Below are 18,626 nucleotides of genomic sequence, written 5' to 3' on the forward strand. Positions count from 1 at the left end.
TTGAAGTTAAAAGCATCAATCTGGTACACTTTGAGAGCAACATTAAGAGATCTATGGATACATCTCTCAACACCCATATGAAACAGACCTATTAACAGATTTACTTTTTCTTTATGGATATTTTACAAATCACTCCCCTTTTAAACTGTATTCTTGTTTATTAATAACAACTTGTTTTACTGTCATATAGTATTTTATACCTGTTTACTTTATTCTCTTATTTTTTGTATAACTATAATGATCATATAAAGATGTGCCTTTACCTCACTGGTTGTAGAAAAAGCTTCTTATATCCGTTAGCATAGCTAGCTAACCAGATGCTAATAACAACAAAGTTATTGACTGTATGATCAGTATGACAGATGAACAGATCGCCACTGGGCTTACAACTAAAGACACAGCCACGCAAAAACTGCAGCATGTGTACGGCTCCTTATGGGTACTGCAATTCCCCACACCTGGTGTAAAGGCTGAACTGTGGAAATGTGTCTGTGCTCTCACCAGCTGTTGGCCCTGCACCCCCCAGGCAGCGTACTGCAGCACCGAGTTCACCACCTCGGGGGGGTCCAGCTCCCACACCTCCCTGAGAGAGAAGGATAAGAAAAGATAAGAAACAGAATAAGAGAGAAACACAGATTGTACACATGCCAATATACATAGGGATTATAAGAATATAACAAATGAAATAAAAATAAGAATAAACATGTAGTAAAAGTATAAATATAAATCACAAAAATAACACGAGTTACACTCTTATCAGGTGAATGTACAAATATACATATCTGTGAACAACCTAACATATATATACATTTAAATGTGCAGGTACCAGAGCAGGAGAAAGTCTGCATACAATGCATATATATTATGTTCAGTGCAGGTTTTGATGCGTGACATGGTTAACCTTTGAGTTTGCAGCCCAATGGCTACGAGTTGTCATCACATCACCCAGCGGTGGTCACGTGTTTTGACAATTGTATTTTTACTTTATAATGTATACACATTTTGTTTATTTAATATCAGGTTAGTCTAATTTAGTGTATACTCACTTATTCTGTAAATGTTTAGACTGTGTATTCGGTAGATACTCTCTTTATGTTATGTTTTTATTTCATGTGAAATGACTTGGCTTTTTAACATGCTACTGTGCCAAACAATTCCCCAATATGGGATCAATGAAGTGTATACATCTAAACTAATCTATTCTCTAGGACATTGTGCTTATTACATTTCTTTAGACAGTTTTTTTTATGTTTTATAGACCAAACTATCAATCAAGAACATATGTGTTGAATTACTCATTGATCGAAAAGTACTTGGAGCTGTAATATACAAATGTTATCTCAAAATGAAATAGGGGGAGATAATTTAGTATATATTGAGGGGCAAAGCCAAGCTGTTGAAACCCTGTGGCAGATTTCCCTGTGTCGTAACACACGCTCTTGGTCCATCATAACAGTGAGGCAGGGTTGAAATGAGCTCCAGCTGGCAGCCTCTATGATCACAGAGATGACCAGGATAAATCAAACATACCAGAGTGGAGACCCGAAATGGCATATTATCTGAGGAATGTATCACAAAGTTTCCCAGAATCACACTTTGGTTTAAAAAGTGAAATCCCAACAGTGTAATCAAGTTTGAATGATCTCCCATGATCAGCAGGAAACCTGCCCGTCACTGAGCGGGAAGGATCAGCCCTTTGGACAGAGAGTGGGACACCTTGATATTCTAAAGACCTCTAAAGACCCCCATGTAAAGCAGCAGGAGGCTACAGAATGTCAGCTGATCTACTGATAATGAACATACTCCATCAAACTGAGGATACACTCATGTTTTGTCTAAAAGTGTTTATGGACAGATGTTGCCTCAGCTGAAGCCTCTCTACGGAGCTGAAGCAGGGCCAAACATTTTGATCATTCGAAAAAAAGTAATGTATCTGAAAGTTCAAGTTTTGATCCTGAACTTTGAAAAGTACAATGATGTGTTCATATCAAAAATAAATTGTATTATAATTTTATTCAGTTTAGCAATTTTTTTAATTAATATATTTTTTCATATTTCACTTTTAACTATATTTATATTTTTTTCATGTGCAGATGATGTGCTTTTTGGGTTCAATGTTGTTATCTTCTCAACCATGCCGCATGCAGTAACCACACTTGTAGAGATCAAGATGTGCGTAGTCCAAGCTAAGTTGGAAAAGAGGTGGATCTTGCATTACATTACATGTTATTTAGCTGACCCTTTTTTCTAACTTCAAGACAACAGACATGCCTACAGGGGGCAATTTGGTGTGTAGTGTCTTCAAAACATTGACCCACTTCTTTACGCTATGCACCAAAGTCAGCCTTCACAGCTGGAATATGGTCTTTAGATTTACACAACTGAAGTGTTCAGCTCACCAGAACCCTGCAGTCACTATTCCGTGTGCATTGCAGGAAACCAAAATGCGATGAATACACTTTAGGTGAGCCAACTTCATCTCCAAAATAGATCTCCTTGATTGGCTCAGATCTAGGATTTTTTTTTTATAGCAGACGTTTTCAAACAGTGATGTCTATTACACATAAATTAGATAGTTTCCCAATATTTAATAACTTTTTATATTTATTATCACTTTTTTATTATCTTTAACTCATGTGCAATGTCTTGTTTAAATGCTGCTTTGATAAAATAATTTCCTAAATTTGAAAAATAACGTACATGTATTCTTATCTAATCTAAAAGTACTGATTTAACCAAAAGCATGATCTATTCCAAAACCTAACTACATTTTTTTTGTTCTTCTAATCCTAACATTCCCTGTTTCAGCTGCAACTGTTCAACATGTGAGTAGGTGTAGTCTACTCGGTATAAATAATTATACTGATTGCGACAGATAATGGTCATTGAATGGGCTGGAAACAATATAGACATTGTAATTGCAAGCTGCTGCAGCTTTGGTCTGAGATGAGACAAAGTGTGAAAACATGTCCTTTATGCAGGTCACAATATGAAAACACGTAAAGATAATACTTGTATTGCACTCAGTCCTTACTGAAGTATCTGTGCTGTACGGGTTTGCAAAGTACACCCTGTAGCGAGTAAAACTCTAACACAGAAAATACCTGTCTATGCTGCCCCAGAACGCCTCGTTGGACATTTATCTTTTTCCATTGTTTTCTTCCTGAGTATGGTGACGTGACCATACCCAGGTCCAAATGGACCAATCCGTGGAGCTCCTCACACACACTCACTCAGCCTTCTCTTTTCTCAGCCGCACTCCGCGGAGTTTCGCCGGCACACACCTTATCGTTTCTCAGCCTCGGCTCACACTCACGCATGTGTGCACAGGCTGAGTTCCTCGGTGTCTCGCAGACCCCACGCAGCAACTAGGAAACGACACCCGTAATCCAGCTCACACTGTCCGCTCCTCGAGCGGAGCAGCGAGCCCCGCAACGTCCCGCCAACACGGCACCCAGACTAAAATAATCGTGGCTTGATATTGAGTAAGAACATGTTTTTATGAACCCCACAGCTTCCGGTCTTCCAAGACCCGACCGGACAAAAATATGTGGTGCCGGCACGAAACGTACTACCAATAGAAATACATTTTAAAATCGTTCTGTGTGACACGAAAAAAAGGGGAAAATCGTGTTGGTGAACACGAATCAATAGATTAAATGTCGTCACTACAGTATAACACAAAATGCAGTGAGACTGGTTTGGTCATTACTGGTGTCCTTTTCTGGTTGCTAACAAATGCCATTGTAACACATAAACACACATCAGAGCACAGTGGGCTCACAGGGAGGGGGGGGAGCAGGAGCTCCAACAAGGCGTGTCGGACAGAGAGTGAATACACATACTTTACAGAGTGATGCTGTATGAGAAACCAATGTGAGTTTGGAACATTGAACAATGTAAATCTATTCTAATAGACCTCAACGATGGAATTAGGATCAGTAGAAATGGCCATGACATGGGACCTTTAAGCATCTAGACTAGAGGCTCTGAGTACTTCTTCCACTTTTGTTTGTAGCACAGGCTGCCTCACAGCTGCTGCAGGGCACAAACACTCACCGTGTGTGAATGTTGTAGATACTGTAGGAGGCCATGTAGGAGTGGCGGTAAACCTGCAGCAAGATAAACAGAGTGAGAGAGAGAGAGATTAAATGATGACTGACTGAAACAGTAACAGAGCGGCCGCATATGGCAAGCCATTTGAGTATTTATTCCATATCCTTGATATCAGACGACAGCTGACTACTTTAGTTGGCTCTTTGATTTAACTTGTTAGATATATAGTCAAACTATAGTTTGGCAGTCTGCTTTACTAGTTAAATAAAACATTATACTAGTCACTCTTTTTCAGCAACTAGTGGCACTTTTGTCTGACTAGTTACCACATAAGCCTTACTAGTGACGCCAGGAGCAGCACTTGTAGCACCAAAGTCCCAACTAGTAAGCTTTTTGATGAACTAGTGACCCTCTGACCGTACTAGTGACAAGGGCAAAGGGTTCACTAGTTAACGTGTAGACATTTTGAGCCCCACTAGTTAACTAGTAAGGTCAAAAGAGGTGTCAACTAGTTAACTAGTGAACCTTTTGCCTTTACTAGTTAACTAGTGAGTGATTCTGGGTGCTACTAGTTAACTAGTGCAGACAAATGTATGCCACTAGTTAACTAGTTGTGCTTCTTTTGTGTAACTAGTTAACATGTCAGAGCTTTTGCAGCGCACTAGTTAACTTGTAAGACTTTTAGGGTCACTAGTACGGTCAGAGGGCCACTAGTTCATAAAAAAGCTTACACGTTGGGACTTTGGCGTTACTAGTGCTGCTCCTGGCGTCACTAGTAAGGCATACGTGGTAACTAGTCGGACAAAAGTGCCACTAGTTGCTGAAAAAGAGTGACTAGTATAATGTTTTATTTAACTAGTAAAGCAGAGTGCCAAACTAGTGTGACCATATATCTAACAAGTGAAATCAAAGAGCCAACTAGTGTAGGCCGCTGCCGTGTGATGTCAAGGATATGGAATAAATACTCAAATGGCTTGCCATAGCCGCAGTGTAACAGATAACGACATCATGACACAAAATGAAAAGGAAGAAGGCATCAAATGAAGCAGGCTGCTGTTGCTCTGGCTAATAGAATCGCTACACAATGCAATTTGCATGGGAGACAGCTGTGGGACGAGACATTTTAATTCCATCAGAGAAAACCATCATCGCCTCTGTACTGAACGCAGACAGAGTGACAGAGAGGGAGAGATGCATTCAAAGAGACAGGGAGGGGGCATGTAAAGCTGCCTGAAGCCCCCCCCCCCCCCCCCCCCCCCCCGGACGAGCTGGGGCTGACATGATAATAGACCTCTGACCAGGGTTACAGGCCGTAGTTTTGCATTTCATCATGCATATGACACTCATGTATTCAGCTGTGATACAAAGCAGGGGGATATAATACAAGAGAAGATTCTGTACTGCTAATGTAGAGACTAAGAGTTACTCTCCAGTGACAATAAGTGTGAGCTGGGGCATACTCAGCTCTCCATCTTCAAAGTACACTGGATGAGTCCAGAGTGCACATTGTTCTTCTGTTTCTTTATTCTTCCGTCTTCAACGTCTTCTTCTTATTTCACCCCATGTCTTGCCGTTGAATAACTTCAACATACTACAGAAAACATTCAAATATCAAAATATTCAGCCTGTTCAGCACATGATGGGAAACTTTAAAGGGAGGGAATGCTCATGACACGCATTTTTAAATAATTATCATCCGATAAAACAGACCAGTCTCTGCCAGTCTTTTTTTTTTTTTTTAATCCGATGTCGTTATCAGTGATTTTAAACGGATTAATTACCGAAATAATCAACCCTATGGCCGCGCCATTTTACCGGAAGTGACGTAAACTATGCGTTTGGTGTCGAGGACAAATTGATGTTCATGTTGTTTACTCTAGTTACTCTCTCAATTCTATAGAAATATGCCTCATTGTATCGCGAAACATTGCCACAATTCGGATAGGAACAATCCACGGAATGCTCGATTCCATCTATTGCCAAAAGATAAGCGTAGGAAGTACGTTCGGAGGCAGTGGCTAGCGAAATGTGCTCGGCCCGAACCGAAAGATCCACAGGCGCATGTATGCAGCGAACATTTCAAGTTTCCGGACGACTACTCTGAGAGTATGATAAAACATAACATGGGATTTATTAAACAACCATTACTTAATGGAGATGCAGTGCCATCGGTCTTTCTGGTGTCATCACCGACCAGGACACCAGTTCGGCCAGTTGAGAAATCGCCCTCTGCAAGTGTGAAGCGACGGAGGACCAGAAGTAGTGCTAGGAGTAAGATTATAAGGTATGTTATGGCGTATTTCCATTGCAGCGGGTAGCCCCGTTTAAACGTCCTTTAGCGTCCAGGCCAGGACAGTTTTTGGTGGCCTTTCCATATAGCGTAGTACCGGCAGCGGGTACTTTTCCCCAGTTTTTCCGGCCCCATAAAATCGTGGTTCTAGGGCCAGGGACAACGAGGCTGAGTATGCTAAACTAGAGAGGGATTCGCTAGCAAGGGTGGTACTACATGCATACATATCTAGTAGGGGTGTAACGGTACACGTACCTGTACCGAAATTATTCGGTACGGGCCCTTCGGTTCGGTACAGGTGTGTACCGAAGTGTACCGAACGAATATAACGTTAAACGTAAAAAATTGAGAACGTGAATAACTTTTTGGAAGTAATCTCAGGTGCTGCGTCGCAGCATTCAGAGTAATTTGCTCACATTGGGTTCAACGCGTCATAGAGCGAGCAAGTCATTTCATTGGATGAGAGGCATACTATGAGAGCTGGTCAGAGGGATGCGTTCAAATGTAGTCAGTAATTTGAGGAACTGTCAAAAATGAATGGCGAACGCAGATAAAGTTGAGCTCGAAAATCCTCCAGCATCATTGAAGTCTCCGGTTTGGGAACATTTTGGTTTCGCAGTTACGTACAAGGATGACGGACAAAGACAGGTGGACCGAACCAAAGCTGTTTGTCGGCATTGTTCAACTAAAATTGGTTACGCGGCTGGCAATACATCAAACTTGCACACTCTTGAAAAGGCATCACCCGAACGTGAATATCACCGGTACCAAAAGAAAAATGACTGAAGTGCAAACCCAACTCCCAATAGCATTTAAGCCTCCACCACTCGCAGAAAGATCAGACCGAGCCAAAGCTATTACAAACACCAAATATCCTTATGTTGCCATGTTAGCAAAGCGCTACCTGGCTGTATCTGCTACCTCTGTCCCTAGCGAGAGGGTTTTCTCCACATCAGGAGACATTGTTAGTGCCAGCAGATCTGCCCTTTCGGCAAGCAATGTGGACAAGTTAATTTTTCTTTAAAAAAACATGAAAATACAATGACAAGCAAGTCCTAATGTCAAACTGGCTGCTTAGGTGCTAGTACAGTACAGTTCAAATACAGATTATTTCAGTTCATCGAAATGCTGCACCTTAATGTTCATTTTATTATATTTTGTATTTATTTGAGTGAATATTCACAGTTTAATAATAATTAAAAACACAAAACTAATAGTTTATGTTTTGTGAGTACTAGTACAGTAAAGTTCAAATATAGATTATTTCAGTTCATCGAAATGCTGCACCTTAATGTTTATTTGATTATATTTTGTATTTATTTGAGTGAATACATTATTCACAGTTTAATAATAATAATAAAAAAATATATATATATGTTTTGTTTTGTGAAAAAAAATTCTGCTGTACCGAAAACGTACCGAACCGAACTGTGACCAAAAAACCGAGGTACGTACCGAACCGAAATGTTTGTGAACCGTTACACCCCTAATATCTAGTAATCAAAATCATTGTATCTACTAAGTAGGCCTAAATTGGGGTTGTATTGTTTGCCTTTTTAGAAAACTTTATATTATTTGGGCAGTACATGATATACACAATTGTATTGTTTGCCTGTAGTTGGCCTTTTAATTAATAAAATATTTGAATTTGAAGTTTTGTAGATAGGGATCTTTTGGAATTATCTAGTCTTTGTAATTGTCCGGCGACGTTTCTCAGACTGTCCAGACTGCTTTAATTCTCTAGCTTAAATCAGTAAATGTTCTAAAATGTTTGCTGGGGCCCTGACAATACTCGAATACTCCGCCATGTTTTCGTGTGTTTACAAAGTGAACGCATGGATGACGTCACGACCATCACGTGACTACTGAAAATGGCCAAAATGGCAGCTGCCTGACGGAATATACAGGTTTTGATAAAAAAGAGCTATAAAATCATTATTTACCGGGGAATATCGCTGATTTCTTCAGGGTATGGTTTAAACATAATGTTTCACTAAATACTGAAGTTTTGATTAATTATCTAATGAGTGGAGCATTCCTTTAAATTATTTCCAAACTTTATATACTTTTTAATGTATTCAGCTTTTTTAATTCTTTTTTTAACATGTAACTCAATGGGAGGAACCTTCAAATACTCGTTTAGCTACACCTTGTACACAATGCTACTCCTTCCACATACTTTCAGCTACAGTATAGACTTCATTCCAACTTTAAAATGATCACAAGACATTCAGCTATTACATTTATATTCAGCTTTTCGATATCTTTTACAGTTTCTGAATTTCCAACGTTCAAGTTTTGGTAAATATTCAGGCCCGTTTTAGATTGTATAATGGGTGTCTATGGGACGGACTCTTCAGAGCTAGAGTGCGTGACATCATCACTTAGAGTGGAGAGGGTCTTTCAAATCTTCTGAACAAATATTTTGAAACTGCTCTCAATCCCAAAATATACACAATATTCAAATACTGTCAAAAGATTTCAGAAGCAAAATTAGTCTGGCTTGCCTAAATGCCTTCATCATATCAAACGAAAGAAGTCAACTTTAAACAAACTGCCGCCATGTCCACATAAAAACACATATTTGTTCATCAGCGTTCCCTGATGCTCACGGTCAGGTCATTGTTTTGATAGGAGCCATAGTTTTTTAACAGAAGGCAAAATTGTGGGAGATAAACCTCAATGCATTCTGAATGAGCCTCCCTCTGCTGCTGCAGAGGACCATGGTAACCATAGTTACTGGGCAGATTGGGGCAGACACAGCTGAGTGACATCATCCAATCAGAGCAGACACGCCCACACACACAGGAAGAGATTTGTTTTTATCCCCCTCTGGGTCCTTCTCACTTTGGTTAAATGGATTCCTTGCGTCCCTCGCTTGCGTCGTTTCCCTGCGTTTAGTCCCTCCCACCAGGGAAGCATGGAGAGACGCAAGGAAACCACGAGAAGCAGGGAAATTAGTTTTAAGAGCAATGGGACGTCCTTTCCTCCGGAGTGTCACGTGAAGCGACGTCTGTTTGTGATGACGCTGCACAGCTGATCGTCTGACAGCAGCTCTGTCCCCGTTGTTTCCACAAACACCCCCGCCTCTGTTAGTATTTACTGACACAAACATTTGTATCATCTGTTCAGACCCAAATAAATAAAATAAAATAAGAACTCATTCTTGAAAAAGATAAACGCCATTCTTAAAATGTATAAACGAACAATAGTTTGATTAATATTGATTAGAGTGCACAATAGAAATAAAATAATTGAGAGAAGAAAAAGAGATATGTTATCTATCAAAACCCAGTTAGATTAACATTCATTGGATTGCACACTTTGTGTGTTTGTGTGGATATGTAGCACATTAACATTGTAATAGCACTTAATGACTGAATGGAAATGACAATAAATGAAAATGTAAAACGAAAAAAGCGATCATGAAAATGTTTCCAAAAAATGAAGAAAATGATTTGTGACCACTTTGTTGTTCAGATATATCACATATTTGTAACTAAATGAAACATGAATTGAAACAAAACACAGTATAAACGGAGGAGTGACTCTCGTGAGGTTCATGTGTTTTCTTCACTCCGCTGGGAAACTGCTCTCATGTCAAGAAGCATGAGATCAGTGCATGCGCTGCCTCGTCCAATCAGTGAGCGATACACAGTAAGGGGGGGGGCGAGTGTCTGAGGATTTCATCGAAGGATGGTCTGGTGGTTCCTCGGTTATAGCTCCTCCTTAAAGCCCCTGTCACACTGTCCCGAAATTGACACCCGATGGACACACGATAAAGGAAATGTTCAAATTCGGCTCTGATCGTAACAACATCGCCATTCGTGAAGGCATCTAAGCCATCGTATGACCAGCCGGTGGAGTTTCTCAGGCTCCGGCAGCAACTTCGTGAGCGGCAACTTCGTAAGGCACTCGTGAGAGCATCTTGTCAAGTCGTGTCATCTTCGTGTTATCATCGGTGCATTCGCCCTCACTCTGATCTGGGCGAATGCCCGATGGCACCGATGATAACAAGATGCCCTCACGATGGCCTTACGAAGGGCAAAATTGACATACGAATTCAACATGAAAATGAACCTTCGCAAGGTCCTTCGGCTATTTTTTGGCATGCCAAAGATTTTCCCACCGCTCACGAAGTTGCTGCCGGAGCCTGAGAAACTCCACCAACGATCATACGAAGGCTTAAGATGCCCTCACGAATGGCCCGATGTTGTTACGATCACAGCCGAATTTGAACATTTCCTTTATCGTGTGTCCATCGGGTTTTTTATTGCACAACAAAATCATGTAAACATATTATGTAAATAACCCAATTTGTGTTCTGTGAAACTGAAAAGGATATAATATATTATTTTGAAGGAGAGTTGACAGGAAGTTGTTGTTGCTATGGAAACAACATTACGGAGAAAACGTAATATTTTCTACATATAAAGACGGAGAAAGTAAAGAACAAAGTCTGAAGATATCAGTACAGTATCATAGTACTGTAACATAATTGTTTTTGTTACTTTCATTGCAGTTGTATGTCTTAAATGTAATGTAAATGTTGCCTTCGTGTGTGGTTCGGGGCCATCTTCGTGCGAAATTCACAATTCCATATTTGTGTGTCCATCGGGTGTCAATTTCGGGACAGTGTGACAGAGGCTTTATCGCTCATCGCTCCTCCGGCAAAAATAAGGCCATGGGACACTATTCAAGATGGCGCGGACAAATCAACTTCCGGTGAGACCGAGACCGAGGAAATTAAAAATAAGAGAAGTGAGAAAGGGCCTCTGTACCCCCCCCCCCCCCCCCCACACACACACACACACACACACACACACACACACACACACACACACACACACACACCCACACACACACACACACACACACACACACACAAACACTTACAACTACTTCTCCAACTACTACTACTACTACCAATTTGAATTCAAATAATTTCACTTGTCTGCATTTATACGCTAAGTTCAGCAACACACTTGATTTTTTTAGCTAAAAACAGCTAAATTCACCATTCAACTTAAAAGATTCAGCTTTTTCTGCATTTTCAGCTAAATTCAGCAACACATTTGCACATTCACACGCATTTTCAGCAGGAAATGCATTTTCTATTTTAAGATGTTTTCTTCTTATATCTTTGCACGATGGCTACAACATGGTCCATGGTGTTTTATTCTGGTGTTATGTGTATAACCTCCATGCATTTATTGTTGCAGTTGTAATAGTTTAAACTACACAAACCCCACATGCATGGTGAAAACAATATGTTAGATATGGGTCTGACTTGTCATTGTGTCACTGTAAACAAGTACAACGCAACCAAAAAAACGAAATACCAATACAATACATACACATGCCTTTAAGAATATATAAATGTTTTGTGATAAGCACTCAACATGTCAATATGATACTTTTAAACGTTTTAGAAAACATATTATTTTACTTTAAAAATAGCGAAGCAAAATGTTAAATATAAATGTATAATGCAGTCTATTTACATGCAAAGTGGTTTTCAATCCCAGCTTGTATCTTATTTGTTATCTTCTGCATGCATAGCCAATATATGAGTGAAAGCAGAACATCAGCACTTTCACAGCTTGTTTCTAACTGTATACATACATAAAGCAGGCTCAGCATATTTACAGATGTATACAGATGCAAATAAGCTAAGGGTTCATGTATATGGCTCAGGCAACCATGGGAAATAAACACCTACTGTTGGAACTGGACATAAATGGGCTGCAGAGTCATCAATATGTATGTGATTCAAAGGGTTACTGTGCCGTCTGTAGCGATGTGATAAATAATCTCACACCAATCCTGTGAAACAGGAAATGGTGCTCCCTGCTGTAAACTTGGACTGACTGCTGTCTAACCCCTGTAAGAGAATATTTTTAATCTGATCTTGATTATAGAGTTTCTTACAGTTTCTTAGAATCTGTGATACTGCAAACATTGTTTGTAGTATCAGTAAAATCTCCTCTGTAGGTTGAGGTCACAGGTCAAAAGCTTCTCCCATATCCTGTGGGGGAAGGGTCCAGGCCTGCCTGCATTTCTTTGAGACAAGCAGATTATTGCCTCACATCTGCTATTGATTAGGTAAACGCGGGTTTCTGAGAGCCCGCCTCTCCTCATGTTGATGCGGGCTGTGGTTATTTTGCGTTCAGAGATGATTTGGTGGATGCACAGGACAGTGTGAAACTAAGTGACCGCCCGGCTGTATTGATGTACTGTGTTCAATAAACTCTCAGTGCTTTGGCTAACGACGTTCCAGACTCCTTCATTCCACCTCAACATTGCAACAACAGAAGTTTTAACTTCACAATTTGCGTCAACGAACAATACCAAGATATCTTCAGAAACTGGTAAGTGCTATTTCAAATCTATTTGAACATTGCATTACCAGGGTCTGTGATTGACGGTAGGGAATACATACTTTTTCAATCAGGTATAGAGCACACTTAAAGCTGCAAAATATGCATGAAGATCTTGGATTGCAGAGCGGTAAACACGAGTTATAGACATTAAGGTGATAGGGGCAAACGTTGATGGTAGACTGGGGCTCTTACTAAAATAGCAGGGCTACACAGTGATCTCCCAGGATGGGACATAAGTTGATTAAACCTTGATAGCTTTGGAAAACGCTTGTTCTCTACAAATCGGGTTTAAATGAAGTAAGCACCAGCAATCGTATTCCAGAGTTCGGCAGTAGAAGGGCTTTTGTTTACACACATTTCTTGAAATCGCATCCAGCACTATTGTTGACAGCTGATACAACTCCTAATATTAATAACGCAGAGAAAGAAAGACTGCATCTCAGAATACAACGAGCTATCAATATGTGAGCCAAAAGTCTATAATCCACATATTAATAGATGATGTCCCTGTGTACTGACACAGATATGCACACAACACCTTTGAGCATTCTGTGAAATCAAATTGCCCCAGTGAGGCAGGTGTAGCAAACAGAGAACAGTCCAACTTTCACTTCACTGAGGCTGTAAAGGTATGAGGTATTTCCAGTGACACATTAAGTGCTCCCTGTACACCCAGAGGGGGTCAGCAGGGGGCTACAAGTGCTCTGCATCATCTTGGAAGGTTTTTTTTCAAAGAGTTCATGTTGGACCATTCCTCCAGGCTGTCCAGCCAACAGAGGCTTTCTTACCTTCTCTTTCTGACAAGTCTATTATGCCTGCTGGCAGCGTAATGCCTCCTCCACAGCACACAACAGCAAGAACATGACTGGACATTCTCAATAAATAACTACATCTATTTCACATAACTTATTTACTGTTACTTGTTTTCAATTATGCCCCCACAGACATGTTAGAATAAAGCTTAACATGTACAACTGTACTGAAACAAACTGTACATTTCATCACGTTCCTTTTGATATACGATGGGAACCCAGTCCTACATAAAGTGACATTAACCTGTTAAGCCCTGAGCCTGTTTTTCAGGTCTCAGGCTCGAAAATGATATTCCCAGAACAAATGACCATATCTTCCCTTCTAAAAGGGTTACATTAATAATCTTTGTTCTCTGTGAGTTGGATGTAGAAAAGTCAGAATCAATATAGATGTTTTTTATTTTAAAGAAAATTCAGATTGAACAAAGTAAAAAACTGTAAATTATAGTGTCCGCCAAAAATTATTTTGTACTTATAGTGAAAACTAACCTTGGATGATGGGCTAGTAGACTAAAAGCTTTAGGAATGCAAAGTACAACATATATTGATGCAAAACAAGTGACATCTGACCTTTTTAGAGAGATTTAGCACAAAAAACACTTCTGGGGTCATTTGGGTGGATTTTCCATATATCTGGCCCCCCTTGGTCGATTTTAACGAATGAAATCTCTTTCTGACCGTTAGAGCCAATGAAATCGAAGGGGGATTTCCCCACTCACACACATGGTAAAACAAAAAGGTGGGGGCTTTGCGCATGCAGGTTTGCATCAGAGCGAACCTATCTCTAGCTCTGACATCTGGAAACGGAAAAGCAGGTTTATTGCTCATGGATTATTATAAATCATTTCAAAGGGACACAGACACATTGGATTAACCTATGGATGAACTTCAGCAGCGTTTTTATCGTTTTAATGCCATTGAAGACCACTTTTGACCAGACAACGACACAGGTAAGCCATGTTAGCGTTTTTAGCTACTTAGCGCCACATGTTTTGATGTCTGTTTTTGTTTATAAAGTCGCGAGTTCTAATCATATAGTGATAATGTATGTACCCATCGATTCTGTGTCACCACACGATGTGAAACGATGGGTTGGATGTGCTGAAAGGATAAATAATAAGGTTTTATGAGTGAGTTTCGGTGCAGTAATCTGTTAGCATTTTTTGCTCGTTGCTAATTCAGAGGCTCAGTGTTAGCATTGTGGGTTTTTTTTGAAAAAAAAATTAAAATGATCAGTTAGATGAGTTTCTTCCCGTTACATGGATATAAAACATTCATAGTTTATTAAATGTTAAGATGCCCTCAGAGACTGTTTCCTGCAAGATGTTGAGGGAGGGCCCCGGTACCGAGGTCTCTCGGGCTTAACAGGTTAAGGGGTCCGAAATAAGCCTCCATATGTGTATACAGTTTATGAGAAGGTACTTTTGTTAAAAGATTCAAGATTCAAGGCTTTTATTGTAATTCATACATAGCTACAGTGTAGTTATATCGATGAAAATCTTAGGTCCCAGGCTCCTCCAACAGTGCAACACAGATAAACAGATAAAATAGTGCAAGTAAATACAATAAAATAGAATCATTTGTAAGTTACAAACAGGTGAATGTTATGGATGTTCTTAGTTCAGGTGTTTAACAGTCTTATGGCCTGTGGGATGAAACTCTCTCTGAATCTGGTGGCTTTAGTCCGGATGCTGTGGTACCGCCTGCCAGACGGCTGCAGACAGAACAGTTTGAGGCTGGGGTGATGGGGGTCTTTGATCATCCTGAGAGATTTCTTCCTGAGCCGCTCGGAGTAGAGGTCCTCCATGGATGGCAGCTCCGTCCTGGTGATGTTCTGTGCAGTTTTCACCACTCTCTGTAAAGCCTTACGATTGAGGGCGGTGCAGCTGCCGTACCAGGCCGTGATGCAGCCAGTCAGGATGCTCTCTATGGTGCACATGTAGAGGGTCAGGATCCTCTCTATGGAGCACCTGTAGAAGGTCAGGATCCTCTCTATGGAGCACCTGTAGAAGGTCAGGATACTCTATGGTGCACCTGTAGAAGGTCAGGATCCTCTCTATGGAGCACCTGTAGAAGGTCAGGATCCTCTCTATGGTGCACCTGTAGAAGGTCAGGATCCTCTCTATGGAGAACCTGTAGAAGGTCAGGATACTCTATGGTGCACCTGTAGAAGGTCAGGATCCTCTCTATGGAGCACCTGTAGAAGGTCAGGATCCTCTCTATGGTGCACCTGTAGAAGGTCAGGATCCTCTCTATGGAGCACCTGTAGAAGGTCAGGATCCTCTCTATGATGCACCTGTAGAAGGTCAGGATCCTCTCTATGGTGCACCTGTAGAAGGTCATGATGCTCTCTATGGAGCACCTGTAAAAGGTCAGGATACTCTATGGTGCACCTGTAGAAGGTCAGGATGCTCTCTGTGGTGCACCTGTAGAAGGTCAGGATCCTCTCTATGGTGCACCTGTAGAAGTTGCAGAGTATCCTGGAGTCCATGTTGAACCTCCTCAGCCTGTGGAGGAAGAAGAGCCGCTGTCGAGCTTTTTTGGTGATGGTGGTTGTGTGAAGAGTCCATGTCAGGTCCTCAGTGATGAGTCCATGTCAGGTCCTCAGTGATGTGGACACCGAGGAACCTGAAGCTGCTGACTCTCTCCACCGTAGTCCCATTGATGGTGATGGGGGCGTGTCCCTCTCTCTGCTGCTTCCTGTAATCCACAATCAGCTCCTTGGTTTTGCTGACGTTGAGATGGAGGTTGTTATCCTGGCACCAAGATGTCAGGTTTTCGACCTCCTCTCTGAACGCTGTCTCGTCTGTGATCTGGCCGATGACGGTCGTGTCGTCAGAAAACTTCACGATGGTGTTGGAGCTGCGTGTGGCCACGCAGTCGTGAGTAGAGGAGAGGGCTGAGCATGCAGCCTTGAGGGGCTCCGGTGTTGAGGATCAGGGTGGAGGATGTGATGTTTCCCACCCGCACTGCCTGTCAGGAAGTTCAGGATCCAGTCACAGAGGGCGCTGTTGAGCCCGAGGTCTCTGAGCTTGATGACCAGCTTGGAGGGCACAATGGTGTTGAAAGCTGAACTTTAATCATGTCGGCGGCATTTAAAGGCAATGTGAGCGTCCATTCCCATTGGATAACGGAGGATTTTACACCCGGAAGTAAGTATTCTCTTTACTGTCGATTGATTTTACAGTGATATCTCCACTACTCATCAACACCAGATTATCCTTGTTAATTGCACAACATTGATTGGTTTAAATTGTGAACAATGCTTTTGTATTTTTCCCCTTTGATTCAGAGAAACAAATAGTTTTTCAGAGTTTAGGATGGCAGAAGACACTACACTACCCAGAATCCTCAGCTATCGTTTGGGACTACACCATGTGCGTTGCTCGACAAACCCCGTGATTAGTCCTCAAGCTCTGTGATTGGTTGACCTCCAACTGCATTCCATATGAAAAAAAACGTTTCGTAAAAGATAAAATCATACTTTATTCAGCAGTGCTTGCTTTACTCTTTGAAAGTCATCACATGAATGCATTGTAATAATAATTGGTTTGGCTGCATTAAATATCACACATCTGTCGTAATTTATCTACAGAGATCGGGCCTCAGAATAGACCGGAAACTATTCTTTTACCGTCTGTTTTAATTTCACAATAAAGTTAGCAGTAATCATTTGTTTTGATATTATTGTTTTTTATTAACTACTAGACCGCTGGGTCATGTCATGTCTGGGTCCATCGCTTTTGTGTTACAAATATCAAAACAATAACAGAATATATCCGTCGTAAACCAAACCGGAAACAGCAGTATATTTTATTTAGTTAACACTGTAAACTTGACATCTTTTGAACCCAAACCACCTACAGGTTAAAGCACGTTATTACACGTTTAGAGTAATTGCAATGCAGGTAGATTGTGTTGCTTTTTAATGACTGTTTAAAATGCCTTTTTCTTAATGTCTTTAATTTTTGTAAAGCACTTTTGAATATGTTATATTTGATGAAAACATTTAAATATTAGGACTACATACAAAATAGGAGGAAAGTAGAAGGTCAATGATAGAAATATAGAATAGAAAATATCAAGAAGATACTGTAAGTGATCTCTAGAATAAAACAGTTTAGTGCCTGATAGGAGGATGTGCAAAACAGACAAACTAATTAGGCTTTATTTAAACATTAAATAATACTATAGGTTAAGGTCTTCTTTTAAATACATGTAAGCAAAAAGCTATGGGGGTATCTGATCAATATTAAGCCTGACAAAGTACTGAACGTTTAATATATTGCATGGTTTGTTTTGGGACTTGACAATCAACTTTCCTCCAATGTTAACTATGTTGAAGCACTTATTTTAACCGATATTATACATATTTATTATACTCTTATAAGATGTATGTATATAGAATACGAAATGTGCAGAATACGACAGTTTAATGGTGGAGGTACACACATATTGATAGATGTCTTGTTGATCACCCTAGCCACAAACTGTTCTGTCTGCAGCTGTCTGGCAGGTGGTACTGCAGCATCAGAACTAAAACCACCAGACTCAGGGACAGCTTCATCCCACAGGCCATAAGACTATTAAACACCAGAACTTTTAAACAACATCCATAACATTCATCTGGCTGCTACTTAGAAATGATTTATCTAATATATCATATTCCAATCACTTGTATATAGACTCTTATTGCACTATTTCACTTTTTACTATTTTTATTTTTTATTTACTTGCACTATTTTTTCTGTGTATCTGTTTTATTGTGTTCAAATCAAATCAAGTTTTATTTATATAGCACATTTATAAACGATTTTTGGTCGAGCCAAAGTGCTGTACATATAATACAAATAGCCTACAGTAGAGACACTTTACAGCAAATACAACAGCACAGATTGTTCAGAATATCAGTATGAGAAAAACGACACCCTCTATCCTTAGACCCTCACATCGTACAAGGAAAAACTTCCAGAGAAAACCCACAGTTTAAAGGGAACATGGGAGAAACCTCAGGGTTTTGCACTGTTGTAGGAGCCTGTGACCTAAGGGGGGGGGGGGGGGGGAGGTAGGACACGTTCGATTCCT

At 40.5% G+C, this 18,626-nt stretch overlaps 1 protein-coding gene across 1 annotated transcript in view; it reads right to left on the bottom strand.

Annotated features, from left to right (window-relative positions):
- The window catches only part of LOC117547582 (inactive dipeptidyl peptidase 10-like), a gene marked incomplete in the record, with an annotated part of 254,446 nt that overhangs the window by 62,983 nt on the left and 172,837 nt on the right, over nucleotides 1-18,626 (bottom strand). The window contains 2 exon segments of the mRNA XM_034218401.1: nucleotides 502-583; nucleotides 4,060-4,112. Of these exon segments, the coding sequence (XP_034074292.1) occupies nucleotides 502-583; nucleotides 4,060-4,112 (135 nt within the window).

The sequence above is a fragment of the Gymnodraco acuticeps genome, unplaced genomic scaffold (assembly GCF_902827175.1).
Source record: "Gymnodraco acuticeps unplaced genomic scaffold, fGymAcu1.1, whole genome shotgun sequence".
Classification (NCBI taxonomy): domain Eukaryota; kingdom Metazoa; phylum Chordata; class Actinopteri; order Perciformes; family Bathydraconidae; genus Gymnodraco; species Gymnodraco acuticeps.